At 40.1% G+C, this 25397-nt stretch overlaps 1 protein-coding gene across 5 annotated transcripts in view; it reads right to left on the minus strand.

Moving 5' to 3' along the window:
* The window catches only part of DIAPH2 (diaphanous related formin 2), a 931826-nt gene that overhangs the window by 195812 nt on the left and 710617 nt on the right, over positions 1-25397 (minus strand). For all 5 annotated transcript variants that reach the window (XM_056809150.1, XM_056809153.1, XM_056809151.1 and 2 more), the window contains one exon: positions 15606-15741. In XM_056809150.1, coding sequence (XP_056665128.1) covers positions 15606-15741 — 136 coding nt within the window. The remainder of the gene's footprint in view (positions 1-15605; positions 15742-25397) is intronic.

Consider the following 25397-nt stretch of genomic DNA (forward strand, 5'->3'; position numbering starts at 1 on the left):
GCCTAAATAAGATGTTGTAATTGTCTGGGAGAGAGGTGACAAGGCCTAAACTAAGGAGGTAGGTGTAGGAGGAAAGAGAAGGGTTAAAATGAGTCAGGAAGAATTGAGCTCCAATCCTGCCTGAGAAGCTGACTTTCTGTGGGGGCCCTTGCAAGTCCCTGAGCCTCAATTTCCTCATTAAAAAAATGGGGAAAACAAAAGCATCTACTTCACAGAGTTGTTGTGAGATAACCTTTGTAAATCTTAATGCCCTATAAATATTCTAGCTATTAAATTGAGTCCAAAGCCTGTTTTCCACGTTAATATTCTCCAGATAATGGTGTACTAAAAATCAAGAGACACCACTACTTAGGAAGGAGACAAAGTGGAGGTGGTCCAAAGGTATATAAGCCTTCGGTCACTTTGCCCTCTTCCTCTCCCTGACTCACATGAAGAGATGGCCCTTCTCTTTGCCAGGCTGGACCCCTCTACTTATCCAAGTGATTTCATCCCATCTTGATTTGTCCAGCAAACTATGGTCATCTCCATTTTTTTACTAATCTCTGATCTCAGTCAAGTGGCTGCTTCTCTACAAATATGCCAGGTCACTCTCAACCTCAAGAAACCCCGTCTTGATCTATCCATGCCTGTAAGCTATTGGGCCATAGCCCACCTCCCTTTGGTGGCAAAATTCTAGAACAAGATGGTCTACATAATGGTCTTCACTTCCTCTCCTCTTGAAGAGATCTCTTTTTAACAATGTATAGCCTGGCTTCTGACCTCATCATTCAACTGAAACTGCTCTTTCCAAAGTTATTAGTGATCTCTTAATTGCTAAATCTGATGGTTTTTGTTCAGTCCTCAGACTTCCTTACCTCTTTAGCCACTGATGATGCCAATAATTCTCTTTTCTTTTACACTGCCTTCTTTCTAGGTTTTCAGGACACTACTTTCTCCTGATTTCCTCCCTGTCTATTAGACCTCCCTTTCTCTCCAGGTCAAGCCCCCTTACTTCAAGTTTTTCACAGGGGTCTGAACCTGCACTCTCTTCTTTTCTCTATATTTAATTTCTCTTGGTAATCTCATTAGACCTCATGGTTTCAATGATCATCTCTATACTGATGATTCTCAAATGTACTTATCCAGCCCCAGCCCTAACTTCTCTGTTGTCTTCCAGTCTTGAATCTCCAAATGCCTACTGGACAACTCAAAATGGATGTACTAAAGACATCTTAAGCTCACCATGTCCAAAACTGAACTTTCCCTCAACCCCTCTATATTCCCTAACTTTCCAATTACTGTCAATGGCACCATCATCCTCTCAGTCACTCAAGTTTGCAATCCAGGTGTCAATCCTCCATTTCTCACTTTCTCTCACCCTGCTCCCCAACTGCTCCCCCCATATCCAATCCATGGCTCAGGCCAGTTGATTTCACCCCAGTAATATCTTTTGAATATTCCTTTTTCTCTCTTCTGATACCACCCTGGTCTAGGGACTTATTACTTTATCCTTGGACTGAGATAATTTGATACTTGGTCTCTTTGTTACAAGTCTTTTCTCACTCCAGTCCATCTTCCAGTCAGTCAACTGACCTCCCTAAAGTGCAGTTCTGACTATTACATATCCCTATTCAATGAGCTTCAGTGACTCCATATCACCTCCAGGATCAACTGTAACATCTTCTTCAAACATTCAAAGCCTTTCATAACCTGATCCCTCTTCCTTTCCAGTCTTCCTGGGCTTTACAATGCCCTCTCCTATAACCCCACCACCACTTAACTGTACTTTACAATTAAGTGACATTGGTTTCCTTGCTGTTCCTTGAACAAGACACTCTGTCCCAAGACTTTGACATTTTCACTGGTAGCCCACCATGTATGAAAATTATTTCTTCCTCAGCTATGCTTCTTGGCTTCCCTACTTTCTTTCCAGTTCTGTTGAAAATCCCATGTTCTATAGGAATTCTTTCCCAATCTCCCTTAATTCTGGTGCCTTTCCTCTATTGATTATTCCAATGTATCTCATAGATAGCCAGCTTGAATATAGTTGTTGCATCCTATCTCACTCATTAAACTGAGAACATTATATTTCTTTGTATCCTCAGTGTTTAGCACAGTGCCTGACACATAACAGGCATTTAATAACTGTTTATTGACTGACTACTAGACAAGGAAGGAACTTATAATGTCCAGAAGCTAAAGAGAGAACTGTTGGTCAGTACTGTTACCCACACCAGCTTTAAGACTTTATTGCTATGGGTGTATGGTCTTTACAGATTATTAATGGAATAACCAAGGCAAGAATGACCAAAGATGAATACCAGTAGATGGGCTACAATTCACACCAGTGTAGGTTACCCTAGAGCTGAATGATCCCTCAAGTCCCTGAGACCAATCTCCTCATTTTACATAGGGGGAAAGTGAGGCCCAGAGAGATTCAGTGATTTGCAAAAGTATATTATCACACAGGTAATTGACAAAGCCTGAATTTGAATTCAAGTCTTAAGATACCAAATAATTACTGCTTCTCATCACAGTGAAGTATGGAAGGATCCTAGTTAACAGGATATCTTCATGTCCCCAAAGAATCAACACTTTCATTTAAGATGATGTGATTTTTCATGAGCAATCTAGTACCCCATGATGGTACAGAAAGATGGTATGTTTACCTCTGCCATTTTAAATAATAACCCCCCACCCCTGCCTCCCAAGAAACCTGTAAAGCACCGCAGCTTGCCAACATCTCAAACTGGCTAACTAAACTCATTACTTCCTGGTAGGTTTATTTAGAAAACAACAAACTAAAAATATCCTCTTTAGAAAGAGTCACAGACTAGGGAGGAAATCACTTATTCTGAATGCATGTGAAATACCAGCTGAGGGCATCAGGCCAGTTTAGGGAAGGTTATATGCTCTTCCTGGATAGCTTTCTTCCCAGGTCACTAATTTCAGTTTGGGTCCTTACCTTTCTCAGTAACTGGCTGAGCTCGTAAGCTCTGCATTAGCATCAGGAGGATTGTCCTGAAAGATGCCCCCTCTTTAAGGACATGAAAAGACTGGGCAGCCAGGATGCCATTGGAATGCCCTTTGTGTTAACACCATTAGCATCTATGTTGCTGCTCACAACACCGGCCAGAAAGTGCCTGGATGCCCCAAACAACCGAGCTTCAGAGCAGGTAGATCGGATACCTCTGAATATGCATCGAATCAGTCCAGGCATAATTTGTTGCTGTGATTTCCTTCTTAAAAGGTAACAAATTGAGAAATGCAAAATAGGTATCAACTACTTGAGTGAAGTCTAATTCAGATTCTTTCCAGCTTCACTGGTCAAAACTGTTCATATGGTTTCGAAAGATGGATTCATTAGTGAGTCTGACTAAGACAGCTCATTCTTTATCCTTATTCTGGTAGTAAAAAGGTGATTCTAATTGCCACCATAATCAGATATAATGAAGAGTAAAACTGCTCCTGATTAAATAACATTTGCATCAGAATTAAACTTGGAGTTTGCAGTTTTGGAGATGTTGTTTTTCAAGCACTGCACTTGAAAAAAACAACCTTCCTGGTTAATGTTTTCAACTTTTCTAAACGGAAAAGGAACATTTGTATCCTTTGGAGGCTGGCGTAATTTAAACACATAATTAATTGATTATTCACGCCATAATCAATTTCTTCACATTCTTCTTGGAGTGGTCCTAAAAGCCATCTTCATATACACAGCAATCCAGAAATTGTGAGACTTCTCTAATATGTTGTATAAGACAAGGTAAGTGAGCAGCCGTTCTCTAAGCATCAGGGCTCTGGCACACCCAGGAAAATGACTAAGCACTTCCCGCAGAACTTTGGTTTATGTGGCTTATATCTCTCAATACTCACTATATTAGAAATAAAAGTGATTTAATATTATGATGAATATAATTTTCATTCTGCCGACCCCGTCAAAGAGTCCCCCGAGCCCCACAGGTCCCCAGACCACACATGGAGAACCCCTGATACAGTGGATAGACAGCTAGACTTGGAATCAAGACCACCTCGGTACACGGTTCATTTCTTGCTTCTGACACAGAGTTGCCAGGTGGCCCTAGATCAATTCTTTGTCTCAACTCTCTGTGGCAAAGTGGCACAGAAGGTGTCAGCTTGTCTCAGAAGAGGGAGTTCCTCACTGGAATGGAATCTGTGAGATCAGGTCTCTCTCCCAACAGTATGACACTGTATTTTCCCACATTTATTTTTAAATGTGGCAACTCAACAGCATGCAATAAAATGCGGGATTGGAAGTTCCCATTCAAAGCACTCAATCGCATGCACAGGCTCTCTAAGATTATGTGTAAGACAAAGGACAGGTGGTTCATGCAAAATTTCAGCCATTAGGAAAATGGCCCAAGCTCCAAGTCAGGGGATGAATACGATGCTAAGCCACTTTCTTAGCAATATTCTGTTTTCATTAGTTCCAGCAGTGTTTTTTTTTTCAAAACCCTTACCTTCTGAATTAGAATTGATACTTTGTATTGATTCCAAGGCAGAAGTAAGGGATAAGCACAATGGGGGTTAAGTGACTTGCCCAGGGTCACACAGCTAGGATGTGTCTGAGACCAGATTGGAACCCAGGACCTCCCTTCTTAGGTCTGTCAAGCAATGTTTACTGCTTTTGCTTTGGTTAATCTGCTGCTTGGCCCTCTCAATGGCATTTTGGAAACTCTCTTATTCCTGTCCCCCTATCTCTTTTGACAAAAGTTTTCCACAATTTATCATTAGAAAGAAAACCAGATATGGATTAAATCAACAAGGCTTTTTAAAACACTTACTATGTGCCAGCCTTGGAACCAAGTGCAGGGTGGCAAAGACAAAAATCCCAAACCAAAAAAACCAAGTCCCTGCTCTCATGGACCTCCTATTCTATTAGTGTATATATGGAGATACATAGGTACCTACAAGATATTCACAGAGGAGACCCAAAAGAGCCCAAGAAAGGAAGACTGGGAGGCTTGTAAAAGTCCAGGGTGCAGAAGGTGCTGCTTTGATGGTGGTGGGGCAGTCTTGAAAGAAGCCAAGAACTTAATAGGAAGGGAGATGAGCAAATAGAACAGTCCCCACATGAGGATCACCAGCATGATGGCAGAGAAACGGCAGATAATCAGAAAAGGCAATGGGCCAGCCATGCAGCAAGGCTTAGGGAGCAGAGATGGAACCCCAAGTAGTAGAGTGGCAAGTTAAAAGACCAAGAGGAAGTCGGTGTTCTAGGATATAGTTAGAACATTTAGAGGGGATTTTGTGGAGATATTTGGGTAAGAATGGCAAAAGGGCAGAGACTGACTGAAGACCGTGCCCATATTGACGCAAAATCTTACAGCACGTGTTTATCAGGTGCTAGGTGTTCACAAAAATGCACATGTATACATGTGTTTGCATATACAGGAGCTGTCCATATATTGTCCACACCAGCACATCACTAGACAAGCAGATATCTTTATATGTAGAGATATCTTATATTCCTTTTGTTGAGAGGTAGTGTGATAAACTTCCACTCATCAGAGATCTGGGTTCAAAGTCACTTCATTTTCGCGAGACTCAACTTCATTTATAAAACGGGAGTCATGATATCGAGAGGGTTGCCATGAAAGCAAAGTGGTGTGTAAAACTTACAGCACTATTTAAATGACAACTATTCTTTATTATTTATACATCTAACACTGTTGGTGATCAGTGCCTTGAGTTTTTGATTTCTTATTCTCTACTGAAAAAAAGAGAAACAATTGAAAGTCTTTCTGTGAATTTACTGGGAAATATAATTTCTTAATAGTGTAGTTTTGATGTCATCATTCCTTAATCCTGAGTTCAGTTGATCAAACATAGATCATAAAAGTAAGCAGTTTTCCCCACAATTAATGCCATGGATAATTACATTCCAAAATGTTTCCCACTGATGAATGTGTACGATTTTATACACCAGCTCAATATTTCTTACTGTTCTTCTTTTCAGCTCTATGGGATCCTGGCAGATGATGGTTTGCCTAGATTACAGGACAGTGAAGTCACCGAGAAAGATTACAGATGCTCAGGCTATTGGTCACTTCTGCAAATTGACTTCTCTTTTGTTGTTTTAAACCTATGGGGCACTTTCCCCTAATAGCTGGCTTACAGTAAAGATCCTTGTCAAGCAGCATGTATTTGCCAAGGCATGACACATATTGACCTTGTATAGCACGAGTACTTCAGAACACAATAGTCATATTTTTATGCTCCCATTCTGCCCAAAGTAGGAACAAGAAACTGGCAAGTGTTTGGTCAGAGTGATTCTCTCTTGAACACTTTAACTAGTCAGTTCCTCCACCTACTCACCTCCCATAAGCTCCTCCTTCACGCCACCGAGACACACACAAAGATGGTCATATCCTTGATCTTACTTCTGTGTTCAAAAACACACCTCTCTAGGTTCAAGAATTTTGATGAAGACTAAGGTTTCATAAGGGAAGGAATAGCTGCTTGATGGGTCTACCTGCCTCAAGTTTCTTCCCATTCCAGGCCATTCTCCATTCAGGCACTACAGTGTATGTCTGACTATGTCACCCCTCTACTCAACAAACTCCAGTGGCTCCTTATAACCTCTAGGAACAATACAGTGTTTGGTGTTCGGTTTGGCATTCAGAGCCCTTCATTACCTATTCCCCTCCTACCTTTCTACTCTTTTTATACCTTACTCCCCACCACATACTCTGACACAGTGGCCTCCTCCTGGCTATTACACGAACAAGACATCCCATCTCTCTGCTATGGCCATTTTTTCATCGCTGTCCTTATTGCCTGGAATGCTCTCCTTCCTCCACATCAACTACTGACCTACCTGGAATTCCTTAAGTTTAAACTAAAATCTCATCTTCTAAAGGAAGACTACTCCAACTTCTCAATGCTAGTGCTTTCCATCTTTTAATTATTTCCTATTGTCTATAGCTCCCTTTGGATCTGTTTGCATGTTGTCTCCTTCAGTAGAGAAATAGCTCCTTGAGGGCAGGGATTGTTTTTTGACTTATTTTGATCCCTAGTTCACAGTACCTGTAACATAGCAGATAAATATTGTTTATTAATTGTTAATGTTTGGTCTTTGTTTCAGAAAGACAACTTGGAGCAGCAGACTATGGTGGCAAATGCATATTGCTAACAGTCAACCTTCTGGGCCCAATCCCTGCTTGGTCACTTTTTAGCTACAATTCTGTGAATCAGTCATTTCATTTCTCTGGGTCATAGCTCTATAGTTTGCTTCATCTGCATGTTATGGAGACCATGCTACATGATGGGGTCAAACTATTTCAGAAGAGCAATGTTCTGTCATGAATTTCAGCTACTCTTATTATGTGTAATTAGAAATCTGTTACCCTAAAAACTATGATACCCAAGAGCCCACTAAAAAATTTCCTGTCATTATATACTGACGTAGACAGGAGATAAATTGGGTGGGGTTCCTGGTCCAGCTCTCTTCTCTTTCTGTGCATGTTGTCTTTTTGAGCAGGTAGAAAAACTTAGTCACATGGTTCCATTTTGTTAGATAATAAACTTTATAATACATAATACTTGGAGTTATTCTATATTCATTTTTAAGCTTACAATTATCAATAATAATAATAATAGACTTTGTAAGGCCTTCTTTCATGCTCCCAAGCTACTCACACTGATCTTTTCACCAAAAACTCTTTTTAACAACACTGTTGCAAGTAAACCCTTGAACAAAGAATTGCTTTGTAGAACGAACACACAACACATTGGAAAGTAAAAATGGAAGACTGTGAACTCTAATCATTGCAATGAGTAGTTATGAGGTCAGTACACTGGGAGGGAATCACACCTCCTACCTCTTGGTTGGAAGTGACAGATAACTGAACAGACAGGCAGCTGTCTCTGGAGCCAGGTGACATGAGTTCAAAACCCATCTCAGCTAGTTACTACCTCTGTAACACTAGGCAAGTCATTTAACCTCTTTTGCCATAGTTTCCTCATCTGTAAAATAAGGAGGGAAAAGAGAGACATAGACTAGATGGTCTGTGTGTTCCCTTGCAATTCTTACCTATGAATCTAAGAAAGAGAGCCAAAATATTATTTACAAGGTTCCATTGGGGTTGGGAAATCATTAAAAAGTGAAAGTATTGTTTAGGGAAAAAGCATGAATTAAACATTAAAATGAAATAAAATAAATTATACACTGGCTTTGATCTCTAACTTTTACCTTCTTCAGCTTTGATTCCTGTCTGTGCCTTCTCTATTATTAAGATTACAGCTTTCTTGTGATAAAAACTGGGGTCTCTGTTTTATTTAGAAAGCACAACAAACATGTGTAGCACTCTGGGAATAAAATAATAATGCCATTATTTACAACTCAAGAGCCTGACATTTGTAAATGCCCAAATCAAGAGAGTAAACTGTGTATAGCCCTCTTTGATTGGTCTGAATTTGGAGATAAGACAGCAGAAGGCACAGAAATCTGATTGGAAAATGTGCCTTTCATGCTCTGGGCCCTTACATGAGCACGGGCTAAAAGCCGTTATTTTGATAGCTATCCAGGGGCTTCAATCATTTCACAAAAGGCAGTTAGCCACATCTTGGCATATTAAAAACAAAAGCTAAAAAAAATGAAACTAGGCCTTCTGTTTCTCTGTCACTCTTAAAGCCAGTCAAGGGCTGGCCATATTTGCAGAGCAATTGTGGAGGGCTGTTACACCCTCTGGACATGAGGTTTAATTGGGAAGTAAAACAGAATTTCTGCTTTCAGGACTACAAAAAAAGGTTCGATCAAGGACACAAACTCAATTTAAAAGCCCATGGAATTAGCAGAGTTATTGTCTGATTCAACAAGAAAAAAACGACTTTAAAAAGTACTAAAATCACTTTGGGGTCTATGGGGTGCTCAGGGAGGGGTAGTATCTCTGGTACGGCGGGCTTGTCATGCCCTCCTAGGGCAGCTCTCCAGCCTCTGATCCTCACCTGACACCCAGCTCTCACTTGTGGCTCCCAGTAGGTGCTAGCATGCGGCAGCGGCCACACCCCAGGCAACGGCTTCAACAGGCCGGCTAAACCTTGTGAGGGTAGCCATCGGGTCGTCGACCCCTGGTGAACTAGGGCTTTGCTCACCCATCATGTGAAGACTGCTTCGGCGGAACAGGAGGAAGAAACCAATTAGAAGGTTCAACGACTGAGAGGGCCATGCAGTAAAGCACTGTGGAGTGCTTAGGGCGTGTTGGAGCACAGAAGACAACATGGCCATCCAATGCAGCTGAGGAAGTCTCCAGGTGTAACGACTTTTCGTGCCACTGGACCCAGGCTTCTGACGCCGAGAGAGTGGGACTGTCTCTGTACATTGACTTTTCCACTTAAATCTCCTTCACGCACAAGTGTCTTTGTGCACAAAAACGCACAAAGACAATTGTCATCCTCTGTTACCGAGAGACTACTACTATACTATAAAATCACTTTACAATGAAGTAGTGACAGAAGCAGGAAAGTCTGATGTGCCATTGAACATATGCACTATTGGTTGCATTTCTCATCTTTTATCTGGGTGAAAGGGTCCAATGTTTATAGGACCATGCCATGGAAATGATTCAGAGGTCTGCACACATCCCTACTGGCTCCCTAGTACCTCTCAGATCCAATGTAACCTTCCTATTTTAGCATTTAAAGCTCTTCTCAACTGGGGATCAGACTTGGCCTTTCCAGGCCAAAGTCACTATTTCCTGTGCACAAGCCAACCAGGTGAGCATTCTCTTCTCCAAACCCACTACTTCTCTAAATACACTACATTCCTTTACAAGCTTTGGTATAGACTCTTTTTGTCTCCCTCCTAACCTCTAACTTGGCCAGGCCTGAACTTCCTTCAAGAGTTAGCAATTTGGGAAGGTCCATTGTCCTCTCAGGCACTTTGGCTCTCCCTTCCTTCCTCCCAGCAGAGCTTGCTTTCCATTATGTATGGCTATTTGGACATCCTTGTTGACAGTGTCTCCCCTCTTAATTAGTTTCTGGGTTCTGTGAGAGTGGAAACAATCTTTTCACTTTCTTTGATCTAGCATTTAGCACAGTCCCCAGAACACAGTAGGTGCCTGATCATTGTGTATTGACCAAATGATCATATTGACTTTGTATAAACTTTATATTTACTTATCAACATCCAAGTTATTTCCCATCAACAGAACAGAAGTTCTTTGAGAAAAAGGCTCACGTCATTATTGTCCTTGTAGCCCTGAGTCCTAGGGCCTGCCACATACTTGGCACTTAATAAATGTGTGCTGACCAATGAATTGACATCCTGTTCCTAGCAGGTTCCCAAGTCCTGTTTCTCTTTTTCACCTCACCAGCCTTTAAGAGGCACATTTCAAAACTAGCCGTATCCACACCATATATACTAAAAGCTCACAATTGTACCTTCTGGCACAGAAGTGACGAGCCTAGGCACATTTTGGTCAGTGCAAAAACTCTACTAGTGACCGTGAGAGGGCATGGCATGCAAGGATGGTTCCTCACACATGCCCAGGTTGGGTGAGCTCCCAGGAGAGTTGCTGCTTACTTGGGACCAGGAGACAGAAAGGGTGCAGACACTTCATGGTGGAAACCACTAAGGGAAATAACCAGTTATTAGCAGTAACATTGGCTCTGAAGCAGAAAAGAAACAAGCAAGGATGCTCAGAATGAAAATGAATCTACTCAAGACAAATGAGCAAAGAAGTTCAACCTCCAAGTCCCTTGGGTCCTTGGGCACAAGTGAGTATGCGTTATGGCAATATACTTGTCTTCACTAGGATCTAGAGTCCTGGCTTCCAGGGGGTGGAGAGAGAGTGTGTGTATAACCATTAGTCTGAAGATTGCCTTGGATGAATTAGTTATTTCTCTATGTCTACTTGCCCTCCACTTTCACTGCCTCCCTCCCTTTTCTCCCTTTCTCAACTTCTTGCTAGTTCTAAACCAACTGCATCATGTCTAGTAATGATCTCTTTTTAATATCAGAATCTCCAATCTAGAACCACCACATTGGATCCTGATCAGGGGCTTTACCATTATTTCCATCTAACTGGGGGGAAAAGACAAGCAAATTTTACAGGTGGGAATGATTAACTCTTTACAATGGAAGTCACTACAGCAAAAGAGCTCAAGGAGGTGAAGGCATCCCATATTCAGCGTGACTTTGGTGAGATTGCTTTCTAAGGCCATGGTCCTCCTGGCCCTTGAATGGCAAAGCTCTTGAAGTATCCAATTGGCAAAGCTAAGGCTCAAAGATCAGTCATTTTCTCCTTTCCCATCTTGCTGCTTTGATGAACACTGGATCATTTTTTTGCTAAGCAGGCCCATTCCACCCGGCTTTTTATCAGGCTACAAAGTCAGGCTTTGTGCTTTGCAACAGGACTATCAAGGCAACATCCCCTTAATCCAGGGAGCCTTCATAGCCTTAAAAAGAGAATGCTATAGAACCTTAATCAAAAGTATATGGCATGAATTTAACAAGAACAATAGCTTCTTTCTCTCCCCTCCACCCCCCCGGCCCCTTCCACACATGAAGGAAAACACTCTGGTTTAGGTATTTATCCACCGAGATGCCCAATTTGATCTCCTGCTCTCTCAATGCCTTCCTTCCCTAGTAGCTGGAGAAAGAACAGATTATTGCCATCCTGAAACATACAGGGGCGGGAGTCCTAGTTGATTTCATCCAAAGACAAACAGACTCACCATTTTACCTGCTGATTTCCAGAATTCAATGTTAATCTTGCACAAGGCAAAAATCTCCTTTTGCTGTTCCCACTCTGAGCTATCTCATGGCTATTCATCTTCATCCCTGCCCTATTCTGCCTCCTCTTGCACTGTCTATACTCTTGAAAAATGTCCTGTTAATATTATAACAAACTCCCTTTTAACTCAAACTTCTTCCTTTTGTGCTTTCTATATACACAAAAATTGAGCTTTCCATGGAAAACATCAATCAAGCTCTGCTAACATTTCTCTAGCACAGCATGATCCTTGCATGTACCTCCTCCTCCACTGGAACTTCTTCACAAGTTCCCTCTTAGTTCTCCTTCCTCTCAGCCTCCCTCACCAGTTCTTTATCCATGTCACTCCAAGGTTGTATCCTGGGCCCTCTTCTCTTTTTTTTCTCTAAAGCATCTTGCCTGGTTGGCTTTTAGGGGTTTAATTACCATTTCTACATAGATGGCTTCCAGATCTATTTATCCAACCCGCATCATTGTCTGATCGTCATCACAAGCCTCCTAGTGGCCATCTCAACATGAAAGTCTAATAGGCACCTCAGTCAACATACCCCAAACAGAACTTATTATGTTTCCCCCCTCAAACCCTGCCCTCTCCTCCCCAGATCACTATTGAGTACACTGCCATCCTTCCAGGAACCCAGGCTCATAATTGTAGCTTGATCTTTGACTCCTCATTCTATATCCACCTCCTCTACTCAGTAAACTCCAGTGGCTCCCTATTAACTCTAGGATTGGACATAAGCTCTTACATTTAACTTTCATCCTCCTTCGCAGCCTGGCCAAAACCTACCTTTCCAATATGATTCTACGTTACTTTCCCTCCATGTTTGATGAATGGCCAAATAAATTTTTTTGATGCTTCTCACACAAAATACTCTATAATCCTCACATCTTTTCACAGGCTGTGGCACATGCTTAGCAAGGGCTTCCACCTCACCTCTACCTCTTAGAACTTTTTATCTCCTTCAAGGAAATTCTGATTCTCCTGGCTACCAGCACCTACTCTACTTCAAAAAATTTGTTTTCAAATTTGTTGTAATTTTGTATATGCTTTTTTGAATTCCTGTTGTCTTCCCCCAGAGAATTTGACTTACTCTTGAAGGCAGAGTATGTTCTTGTTTTGTCTTTTTCATCCCCAGTGTCCATTATAGTGTTTGCCACATAGTAGCTATAACAATATCTACCAGTGTTCTGCTTGCCCCTGCCCCAATGATTGAGGTTAGTCTAGATGATTTCTTTTTCTGTGTTTTTTAAAACTCTTTTCTTCTGTCTTAGAATTGATGCTGTATATCAGCTTTAAAGCAGAAGACCAGGAAGGGATAGGAATTTGGAGTTAAGTTACTTGCGCATAGCTAGGAAGTGTCTGAGGCCATATTTAAACTCAGGATCTCCTAGGCCTGGCTCTTTATCCACTGAGCCACCCAGCTGTCCCACCTAGATAATATCTTAAAAGCCAAAGAATCTGTCCTCATGACTTGATAGGTCCAAGTAGTTAAGGCTTAAACCCTATAGCCATGTTGGTGAACCTATGGCACAAGTGCTGGAGCATGCCAGAGGGGGCTGCTCCCTCCTCTGTCTGGGGTAAGGTGGGGGGCTCACAGTCATGAGGATTGTAGTTTGGGCACTTGGTCTCCAAAAGGTTAACCTCACTGCCCTATAGCTTCTGAAGCAGGTGTAATTGTTCAATGTCCTATGAGTGACCTATTTTGTTCCCTAATATTAGATCTAAACTACCTTGCATTAATCCTGAGTCAAGCCTACCCTTTTGCATGGGTGATTAATAAATGTTTGTGGATGATGGATATAGTGGGCCAGTAGCAAGAGTAAGCATATGGCTTGCTCCTCACTATCACTTCCATATCTCTCTTCTTCAGTCATCATTCGGCAAGCTTTCATCCTTTGAGGTAATATGGAGATGGTGAGACTTTGCCATCACTCAAAATTAAAAGTCATTTTAAGTGAAATGGCCTAGTATTTAGAAAACATTCAATTCCCACTAAACCTTGGATGTACTCAGACACAAATAAACACAGCATAGGTGGGCATAAAGAATACTAGAAGAGATAGTGTCTAGCAGCAAACTAATGCTACCCTTACCAAACACCTTTTACTCAGGACCTCTTAAAGTCTATTGAGAAACTGATGGAGCAAGTCACATAATTATGTTAAATGAGCCCACTGCAAACTTTCTTTGATCTTGCTGGGGGGCCCTCACTGCTGCACAGCTATGTTAACTTCTTCCCAATTAACTAGTATTAGTAGCTATTCTAGGACTTTTCTTCTTAAATATCCTAAAATTATCCATATCATCTCTGCCATCCTCTACCCCTGACCCTTCACCCCAGCATGAGCAATTGTACTTCAGTGAGAAAATTAAGACAACTTACTAGAAGAGTCCTCGTCTCTTATGCAAAACCTCTCTGTATCTTCATCACTTATTTTTCTTCAATTAATTCAATCAACATTTGTTAAGAACTTACTCTGTGCCAGACATTATGCTGGTTCGGGAGATACAGATATATAAAAATAAAAATGGTTCTTGTTCTTAAGAAGGTTACATTTATAGGATCATAGATTTAGAGCCAAAAGAAATTAGAAAAGCCATTAAGTCCTACCCCTTATTTTATAAGAGAAAAACAAAGGTAAGTGACTTAGCCAGGGTAACACAGTATTTAAGTCTCTGAAGTGGGATATGAACCTAGGTCCGCATTGGTGAAGCCATGGCACTTGTGCAGATCCTCACCTGGGGAGCAGCTCTGTTCCCCCTCTTCCCAGCAACTGAGGAAATTTTTTCAAGCCCCACCCCTCTGTTCAGCACTTCCTCCCTCAGTTCTCTCCAATAATCTGAGGGCTCACAGACACCTTGAATTTGCCCTCTGGGTACTTGAACTGGGAAAAGATTTGCCAACCCTAGCCTAGGTCCTCCGGACTTTATGTAACCCCTTTATTCAGAGTAACATGCCACTATATTCTAATAGGAAGTATAATGTACAATAAAGTACAAAATAAATGCCAAATAATTTAGTGGAGGATAATGAAGGCCTCATGAATGAATAATATTTGAAGTGAGCTTTAAAGAAAAACAGGTAGTCCATGAGGTGGTGGTGAGGAAGGGGCACGCTAATGACTGGTGATCCGAAAGCACAGAGGCCCAAAGTAGAATCCAGAAGGACTGGACTGCAGAGGGAATACAAGGGAGCAGCATATAATTAATGTACATGGAAATGTGTATTGGGGCCAGGATACCCAACAGAGAAGTTGATATTTGATCCTACAGGCAAGAAGAGCATACTAGAGTCTCCAGAGAAATGAGTGGCAGGCCGCATCAGAGTTTAGGAAACTCTCTTTGGTGAGATAGGCTGGACAGTGTGAAGATTTGAGGCAGAGACCAGTGAGGGGAAGAGACTAGAATAACAGCCCAAGTGAGAGATACTTCGGTCTTGAACTAAGTATTTGAGGAGAGACATGAGAGGATCACAAAGGGAGAATCAACAAGACTTGGTTAGGGAAACAGGAAGGGAGGGAGACTGAGAACTCAAGCATGACACTGAGCTTTTCAGACTATGTGACTGGCAGGATAGTGATGCCCTCAACAATAATATGTAAGTTTGAAAGAGAGAAAGGTATGGTGGGGAAGGATAACGAGTTCTCGCTTGGACATGTTGCATTTAGGATGGCTGCAGGACTTCTGGTTGGAAACATCCAATATGCAATTGGTGATATGAGACTGGAGCTCAGGAGAGAGAAAAATGTGGAAAATGGACACATTATAATCAGCAGAGGCAAACTTCCCTGGGAACATGGCAGTTAGAAACTTACAAACTCCCTCAGCAATCTCAGAATGTTCCTGATTATATTCAGATACTCATGCCTTCAAGAGGGCCATACCTTTGTTCATCTCCATCAGCTGCTTCTTCTTCTTCTGTCGTTCAAGCTTTTCTAGCTCAGCTTTCTCTTTGGCAAGCTTAGCTCGCTTGCTTTTCTCCTCCATTTCTCTTCTCTTGTTGTTTTCCTTCACTGCTTCCTGCATTACCAAATATGAAACAGAAAAATTTCTCATTAATTATGATGGAGATCCTGAAGATTTGAAAGATCATGTTTACATGCAGAGAAGGGAGAAACTTTAACTGCCTGGAGATCAATGGGGATGCCTTGAGAAAAAATGAGGGAATAATTTATCGCAGGACCACATCTCAACAAGCATAAAATGTTAGGAGAAGTCCAAGATTCAGATGGTATTTCTTGGGTGCCAAAATATTAGAAAAAACAAACGTTAAAAATGGATGAAGGTGGTTTTTTCTGGAAAGACTAAAATTCAGAATATGCTTTGAGAAACATGAAATGAAGGTGTGACAATCAACTCTGCTAATAATTCATTATTTCATCACATACCTAATTGCTTTTTAAAAATATACACCTAATGATCCAGAGAACTTGGCAAATTGTAATATTATTAGAGAGATGAAATATCTGTGATCATCACACTGTTTTTGTATGTTTAAACAAATCATTAGACATGCAGAAAACATTTTTTTTGCTCCTGGGCCAACAAGAACCAGCAACTTCCAAGGTATTAGGAGACCATATTTCAAGATGCTGTCATTGTTCTGGAAAGATACTGACAGCTCACAAGAGGATTAGAATATTCTATTAGCTCATCTGAGAGGCTAACATAAAATGGCCAGTAGTAGTAGCAATACTGAATTCCTCTAGGATCAGAGAAGTATCTTTAAAAAAACTTGTATTGATATCTTTTTTTATATCACCTATAGAGAGCTATCTATAACAAGGAATAAAAAAAGGAAAGAAGATCATGAAAATGAATGAATACATTGAATAAAACCTTGACATTATACATACTGTTCTTTTTTCCCTTTTAAACATTATTTTATTTGGTCATTTTCAATATACATGCTGTTCTATACCTATAATCCCTCGCTTTTGCACAGCAGAGAAAAGAAGTACCATCTCATAGTTCTTTTATTGGGGGCCTAGCTTGGCCATTAAAATTTCACACTCGGTACTCAATAATGCTTTTTCATTAATTTCAAACATTGAATGCATTGCTTTTCCCCCTAGTTCTCCTTACTTCTCTTAGCATCAGTTCATTCACCTATTCTCAACCTTGTTTAATTTTATCATATTCAATATTTCTTTCAGCACATTAATATTTCATTACATTGATGCATCACCTTTTCTTTACCTAATCCTCAATCAAAAGGGAATGAATTTGTTGCTCTGTCTTTTGCAACTGTGAGGCCTTTCTATTAATGATCATGTTCAAGTGTCCACCTAGTAATCTGATCTCTGGATAATTTAAATCGCTTTCTTAGAATAATTTCAAATTGATTTCTAAAAAGGTTCAATAAACTCCCAGTTCCACCAATAGTCCATCTTTCTATGATCCCTATGACTTTTTTTAAACCCTAGAATCAATAATATGTATTGGTTCGAAGGCAGAAGAGCAGTAAAGACTAGGCCATGGGGGTTAAGTGACTTGCTCAGGGTCACACAGCTAGGAAGTGTCTGAGACCAAATTTGAATCCAGCACCTCCCATCTTTGGGCCTGGCTCTAAATCCACTGAGCCACCCAGCTGCCTCCCCAATCCCTCCCACTTTAATTATTCTTATTGTTTATCATATTTGCTGATTGGCTTTGTCTGAGATGAAACCTCTGAGCTGCTTTGACTTTCATTTCTATTATCAGTGATTTTGAACATTCTTTTATCTGGATGATTACAGTTTGTAATTTGTTTGAAAACTACTTGTCTATATCCTTTGATTACTGATCTATTGGGGAATTACTTTTGGTCTTATTTTATTGGCTGCCTACGTACCTTGTATATTAGATCCTTACCTGAGATATTTGATACAACTTTTTTCACTAGGGGAAAAGGATCTATCTGTATAAAAATGTTCATAGCAGAGCTCTTTGTAGTGGCAAAAAATTGGAAATCGAGGGGATATTCATCAATTGGGGAATGCCTGAACAAGTTGTGGTACGTGATTGTGATGGAATATTAATGCACTATAAAAAATGATAAGCAGGATGCTTTCAGAAAAACCTGGAAAGACTCACATAAGCACATGCAAAGTGCAATGAGCAGTAGGACCAGGAGAACATCGTTTACATCAACAGCAATATTATACAGTGCTCATCTGTGAATAGCTTAGCTATTCTCCACAACACAAAGATTCTAGACAGTTTTGAAGGACTTAGGATGAAAAATGCCATCCACCTCCCAAGAAAGAACTGTTGGCGTCTGAATGCAAATCAAAGCATATACTATTTTTTACTTTGTTTTTTTCCATGATATTTTGGTCTATGTTTTCTTTCTCATGATTAATATGGAAATGTTTTACACGACTGACCATGTATCACCTTTAGTAAAGTGCTTGCCTTCTCAATGAGGCAGAAGAGGAGGGAGGAAAGGAAAAAACCTGGAACTCTAAATTTTTTCAAAAGAAAGTTTAAAATTGTATGTGTAATTGGAAAAAAAAATTATTAAAAGAAAGACAAGAATGTCCTGTAGACACCTTAAACTCAACAAGTCCAAAACAGAATTCATTACTTTTCCCCTTTAAACCCTGTCTTCTTCTCAATGTACTTATTATTGTTGGGGTTACCACTATGCTTCCAATCAAAAATGTTCGCAACCTTTCTGTTATTCTTAATTTCTCACTCATTATGTGGCCAATTCATTGCCAACATTTCTCCTATACATCATCTCTACACTCATAGTCATAATCCTAGTATGGCTTTTACCATCTCGCACCTGGATAGGTTTAATAGTTTTCTGACAGAAAACAGGGAGATCTAGCAGAAGAGCTCAAAAACATGTGGGTGCACGATGACAACTATGCCATCCTCATCATACTGGGTGCTTCTGGGGATGCTCTGAGGATGCTTTCAGTAAGCCTATACAGCAATTATTTTATCCATCTGAACATTAGTCTGTACAACTCTCTCTATAAAGGCTATAATATAGCAGGATGATGGCTTGTCCCAGGACCATTTTTATCTAAATTCCATCAAAAAAGAAGAAAAAAATAAAGTAGTAATAATAGAGGCTGATATTTGCATAATGCTTTAAGGCTGGGAATTATACACTATCTCATTAGATCTTCAAAACAACCCTAGGAAGCAAGTCCTATTAGTATACCCATTTTATAGATGAATAAGCTAAGGCTCAGAAAGATTAGATGATTTACTAAGGGGTATACAACTAGTAAGTGACTGAGATAGGATTTGAATCCAGGTATTCCTGATTCTAAATCTGGCTATAGGTACTAGGGTAGTGTGCCTCTATTTATATCATTTCAACCCCAAATGACAATAAACTGAGGAAATGAAAAACTTCATTAAAAATATAGGGTAACAAATGACCAATGGTAATAGAGAAAAAAGTACCCCCAAGTTCCCAAATAATGGGCGGTGAACGACACCATTTTCTGTTTCTAATAGTGCCTTCGTAAGCATAATTTAGGAATTTCTAAACATCACTGGGAGGGAGCCATGCATCATTATTGCTTGGTGGATGGGAACATCAAACATCTAAAGTTGTTCTATGGTTTAGGATTGTATCACGGTTAAAGAGTGCTAATTGAGAGCATGCTTGAACAGCAGACTGATAAAATATAACAAATGTATTTGCAGAAAAAAAAATAAACTTACAAACAAATCTGTTTCCCAAGAATTTGTGAAAAGGGGCAAAGTAACAAAAAATTTACTGCAAAACATATTCAACAACCTCATTTTTAAATCTCTTGCTAAAATCTCTCTTGCTCTGCTGAAAAATATGAATAAATTAAAAATCTTATTTCCCTTGCTGGGCATAATTAACAAATGAGACCGATGGACTAAAAATGTCATATGCAAAAAAGCTCATGTAAATGCGAAGACCTCTCATTTATTCCAATTAGGCTGTACGAAATGGATGAAATGGGTTCAGAAAATTCCAAACAGTTCACATCTAAGGGCATTGGGTACAGTGAGGTCACTTTTTAATCTGAAGAAGCAAGCACGTCTTCTCTGACTTTACTAAACTATTCGAAAACAAAACAAACAACATGAAATTGGCTTTCCAGCATTGTTCCTCACCCTTTCTTTTCTCAGGCTCCAGATTTGGGATCAGTTTCAGAAAAGTAAGGCAGGTTTGATAGGATAATGTCTGCCCCCCTATCCCAAGAAGGTTCTGCTGGACAGATCCAATATGAGCATTCTCTTTAGATCATTGTAGTTATTGTGTATAATTTTCTCATTCACTTTATTTAAGTCTGCATGTGCATCTCCAGATGCTTCAACCTCCCAGTACATTTCTCCTCTTCCTGACCTCTAAAGTCCAGCCCTCATCTCTGTCCTGGATTCTAGTCTTACTAACCATCATTCAGACCTTTTCAAGCTCGATGTCCTGTATTCACTGGTATTTCTTTGTTACTGCATTAAATAAATTAATTTAATTAGGGTGCATTGTAAATTTTGTTATATTCTTCATGAGCAATAAATTGTTTCAATTATTCTTCAAGTACTTCAGTCTATTTTTACTTCCCAAAGAGTGTTTTATAGTTGTATTCCTATAGATCCTTCATGAGTCTTAACAGGTTGTTGAGGAAACTGAGGTAAATAGAAGTTAAGTGACTGGCCTAAGGTCACACAACCAGCAAATGTCTGCTGACCTATCTACTGTGCTATCAACAAAAAAATGTAGATAAACATTTAAAAAATATTAATACAAAAAGGAAGGGCTAAGTGCAAGGAAAAATTAAAGTCAAAGTCCACTAAACTTGGGAACTGACTTCATAGTGAGGCAGGGAGAGGTAACCCCAAAGCTTCGAGCCTGCAAGTGTTACTAGCAGGATCAGGGAAAAGGGAAAGGAGATGTTTGATGAGACAGGATGAGAAGTTTAGTTTTCTAGATGACTTGGTCATCTAGGAAAAAAATACTTTAGAGAAGAGTAAATTCTGATGGGATAAAGAGATGTGGGAGAAGAAAATGGGCAAATTTGTTGTAGAAAATCAAACTAAGGCATTAAATACAGAGGCTCAGAGGAGCTAGATCTCTGAGAAAGGAAGCTAGGTGTTGAAGTGATAAAGGTACATTAAATCTTGATATATGAACACACATTCGGGTTCCCTTTCTCCCTCAACAGTCTCCAGTATCCCTCTTGGTTCTCTGCTGGCCTAGGGTTGGCTGTAGAAAGATCTCAATGAAGGATCAGAAGATTGTGGTTTTTTAACCTTGTAGAGTGGTTGTGAGGATCAAATGAAATAATATTTGTAAACTCTCTAATACATAGTAGGTACCAGATAAAGGCTAGTGATGGCAGTGGTGATGATGATGATACAAGTGCAGGGTAGACTGAATGGCTTCTAAGTAAACTCTGAGATTCTGTCAGGCAGTCAACCAATCAGTAAGCATAATTAAGCCGTTACTATGGGCCAGGTACAGTACAAGACACTGGAGATTCAAGATATGAGATCTAGCTCCTGGCTTCGAAGAGCTTCTGTTCCATTGAAGAAGACAACATAAATATCCAAAAGAGATACAAAGTCATTTTGGTGAGGAAGGACTTAACCACTAGAAGAGGGGAAGGATCACGTAAAAGATGGAGCTTGAGTTCAACCTCGGATTCTCAAGGGAACAGTGAACCTCATTCCAGCATGAGGCAGAACTAGTGGAAAGGTATGGGAATAGGACTCTGCAGTGATTGGGGTGAGAAGCAGAAAGAAGACTCATTCGCCTCAACCATAAAACATCTGGAGAAGAGTAATGTGGCCTAGAAAGGTAGATTTGAGACAGACTCAGAAGGATTTTAAAGCTCAATAGAAAAGCTTATATTTGATCCAAGAGGCAACAGGAGACACTAGAGTTGCCTGCGTAGGGGGGGTGACATGGTCAGATGTACACTGTAGGAAAATGGCTAGGTTATGAGGGTCTTTTTTTTTTTGAAACCCTTACTGTCTATCTTAGTAGCAAGTTTAAGACAGAAGAGCAAGGGCTAGGCAAACAGAATAAAGTGACCTGCCCAGGGTCACAGTGTATGAAGTCAAATCTGAAACCAGGTCATCCCGACTCCAGGCCTGGGCTTTATCCACTGCGCTATCCACCTATTTGCCCCGGTTTTAAATGCTAAAGAGAGGTATCATTTTTGATCTTAGAGATAATGGGGGCCGGGCCAGTGAAATCCCAAGAGCAGATATCTTAGTTGCAGAGAAGGAAATTGAGGTATAACAAAAGAAGAACTTGCTTAATAATCAGAACTGTCCAAAAGTGAAATGGCTGCTTTGGATGGTAATGGGTTTCTCTTCACTTTAGGTCTCCAAGTATAAATTTTTATTTCATGTCTTTTATTTACCTCTTCAAGGAAGAATTGTGCAATAGTGGAAAGAGCACTGGCTTTCAAGCCAGAGAATTTGAGTTCAAAGGCTGCCTCTGAAATATACTACCTGTGTGACTTTGGGAGGTCACTTTAACCTCCAGGGGCCTCAGATTCCCCATATACATAATGAAGAGGCCAACAGATGGCCTCTGAGGTCCCCTCCAACTCAAAGATTCTGTTACTTCTTTGTACTTTCTTTCATCTTGTCTTAACTGTTCTTTCCATCTTAGAATCAATACTAACCAAGGCAGAAGAGCAGTAAGGGCTAGGCATTGGGGGTTAAGCAATTTGCCCAGGGTCACATAGCTAGGAAGTGTCTGAGACCAGATTTGAGTCCAAGAATTCCCATCTTTTAAGCCTCTCTATCCACTGAGTCATCTAGTTGCTCCTTCATCTTACTTTTGAGTTATAACAACACTATCTTATCAGACCTTTTTGAATCATGACTTGGTCATTCTCAAGATTGGCTACATATATCTACCAGCATCATCCACATGATCCTGCCAAATTGTCTCATCTATTGTTTCCCAAATGTGGAATTCTACTGGTCCCCTCTGCATGCTGACAGTAGGTTGCTGTCCCTGCAGCTCCCATGTCTAGAATAAATTCCCTCCTCTTCCTTGTCTCCTGTAGTGGTATGGTATTGGGCTGCTTTGGACTCAAGGAAACCTTTCTTCAGCCTGTCCAGAGTACTCTTTTTTACATCATAAATCAGGAAGCTATCTGAAAGCAGGGAATCTCATTGGTTATTTTGTTTGTGTCCCACTCAGGAGTAAGGATAGTAGTGGCAAAAAGTCAAAATGTCAAGATGGCATGGTGGGAAGAGCACAAGAAGTGGGGCTGGGATACCGGAGCTAGAATTCTAGCTCCATCGCTTGCCAACAGGGTGACCTTGGCTAAGCCAAAAGTGCCATATTTTCTTATCTAGAAAATGGAAATTATAGGCCATATAATGTCTTCTGGGGAGAAAAGCACTTTAGGAAATGGAAAGGATTCTTAAAATGTTAGTTATTAATAGCAGTAAATATTTGTTGATTTGATTCTAAACATCCAATAAATGTTTATTTAAAAAGTTTCTAAAAGAGAAGAATTAAAGATAATTATCTAATTGCCCAGATTCTGACTATGAATAAATTGCTCATTGAGCAACCCCATTTTGCAGCTACACTTTTATGCCACTTTAGTGAATGACTGTTCTGATGTGATAAAAGGTGGTCAAATAACAGGGTACAGCATCTCTGGAACACATGTACTCACTCCAGAGCTAGTTATAAGGTTATATAAGCTGACCTGACTGACCTATGGCAGGCTCCTGGAGAAGCTATCACTCAGCAGTTTCAAGAGGCAAAAAATATGTCCCACGACCCAGCTTTTGTTCATTTGTTTCAGTTGGGTCTGACTCTCCATGATCTCATCTGGGGCTTTCTTGGCGAAGATACTGGAGAAGTTTGCCATTTCTTTCTTCAGCTCATTTGATAGAAGAGTAAACTGAGGCAAACCAGGTGAAATGACTTATCCAGGGTTACACAGCTAGGAAATATCTGAGGCCACATCTGAATTCAGGAAGATGAGTCTTTGTAACTCCAGTCCAGACACTCTATCCACTGCATCCCTAACTGTACAAAAACTACAAGCCCAATATATTTTTTCCTTTAATTTTACAAGCCCACTGTTTCCTACCACTGAGGTAGTAAATAAATTACTCTTCATTTTTCTCCCTTTATACCTTCTTCCTTTATGATCTAAATCACCCTTCTGGGTTCAGTTATCATCTCTAATACATACATATGTGTGTGTCTATAGAGTATTTACATATACATATATATAATGTGCAAATATATATGTGTGTATTATATATATATATATATATATATATGAAATATATGTGCCCATAGTGTGTCTCCTGCATTCCAGTCCCACATCATTCAGCTTATCGGACTTTTCAAAATTGATATCCCTAGGGGTACATCAAATTTAATATGTTCTAAAAAGGACAAGCTCTCTATTACTCTTGAGGGTACCGCTGTTTTCTCTCTCATTCATCCAGGCTCACAACTTCAGTTCACCTTCCTTTCTTACTCTCATTCACTCCATATAGACAGTCAGTTTCCAAATCTCATCATTTCTCTGACCACAAGATCTCTGGCACACATTCCTTTCTACTCACTCACATGACCACCACCCTTATCACCTCTAGCCTGGACTACCGCAATGTCCTTTATTAGTGTCTCTTCCTAGAGAATTTCCCCACTCTAATCCATCTTACACAATGCTGAGAAATTATTTTCCTACTCTGCATATCACTGTATTATCCATATTCTAGTAGTTCTCTATTTCTTCTAGGATCAATAACAGTTCTCTGCTTGACATTCAAAGCTCTTTATAGCCCTGAGTCTTTCCTACCCTTCCAGTCCTCTTTCACCTCATCCTTCCCTTGTACACATAACCAAGACATTTCCTAATCCATGCTCAGAAAACATTTCCTTCTACCTTGTCTCTCAGAATCATGATCACCTTCTAGAGTCAGCTCAAGGTCCACCTTCTGTAGGAGCCCTGTCCTGGTCCTTTCTCTAACAACTGGATAATCGATCATGTCTACTTATGTAAATGTTGTCTCCTCTACTACAACATCAGGTCCTTGGGGATAGGAAATGGTTTTTGTTTTCTCTTTGTATCAACTTGCAAGAGTATCAAGAGCCTACTAGCTGATACATAGTAGGCTCTTGATACTCTTGCAAGTTGATTTCTATAGAAGACCTACAGTTTATTCAACTCTTTAAGCTATGGATAACTCTTTGTTACTAGAGGCTCAAACAATTGTAGCAGAGTTGAGGAGGGAATAATCATATGTCAAACTATAAAGAGCAGATCATAAAGGGAGGACAAAAAGAGAAGGAAATCAAGAATAAACCAATCCCTTGAGACTGGGCAAGGTGAAAAGTCAGGGAGCAAAAAAGTGGAAAGAAACTATTTGAATACAGATTACTGTTGTCAGTTCCATTTCCTTTATTTCTCTACCTTTTTTAATTGATAAAGAAGGTACGGGGTGAATTTGTAGAAAATGGGGAGGACTTATATGAACTGATGCCAAGTGAAGGGAGGAGAGCCAGGAGAAACACTGACTACAACACTGAAGGGGGCAACTTTGCAAGACTTCAGAACTATGACCAGTGCTCTGACTTAAGATGGAGAGAGCTCCCCAGGTCTTGATAGAGAGTCATTAGACTGTTGGAAGAGAAAGAGGCATCTCTTTTTAGACATAATCCATACAACAAATTTTTTTTTCCTTGATAATTCTTA

This window comes from Monodelphis domestica, chromosome X (genome assembly GCF_027887165.1).
Source record: "Monodelphis domestica isolate mMonDom1 chromosome X, mMonDom1.pri, whole genome shotgun sequence".
NCBI classification, from domain to species: Eukaryota; Metazoa; Chordata; class Mammalia; order Didelphimorphia; family Didelphidae; genus Monodelphis; species Monodelphis domestica.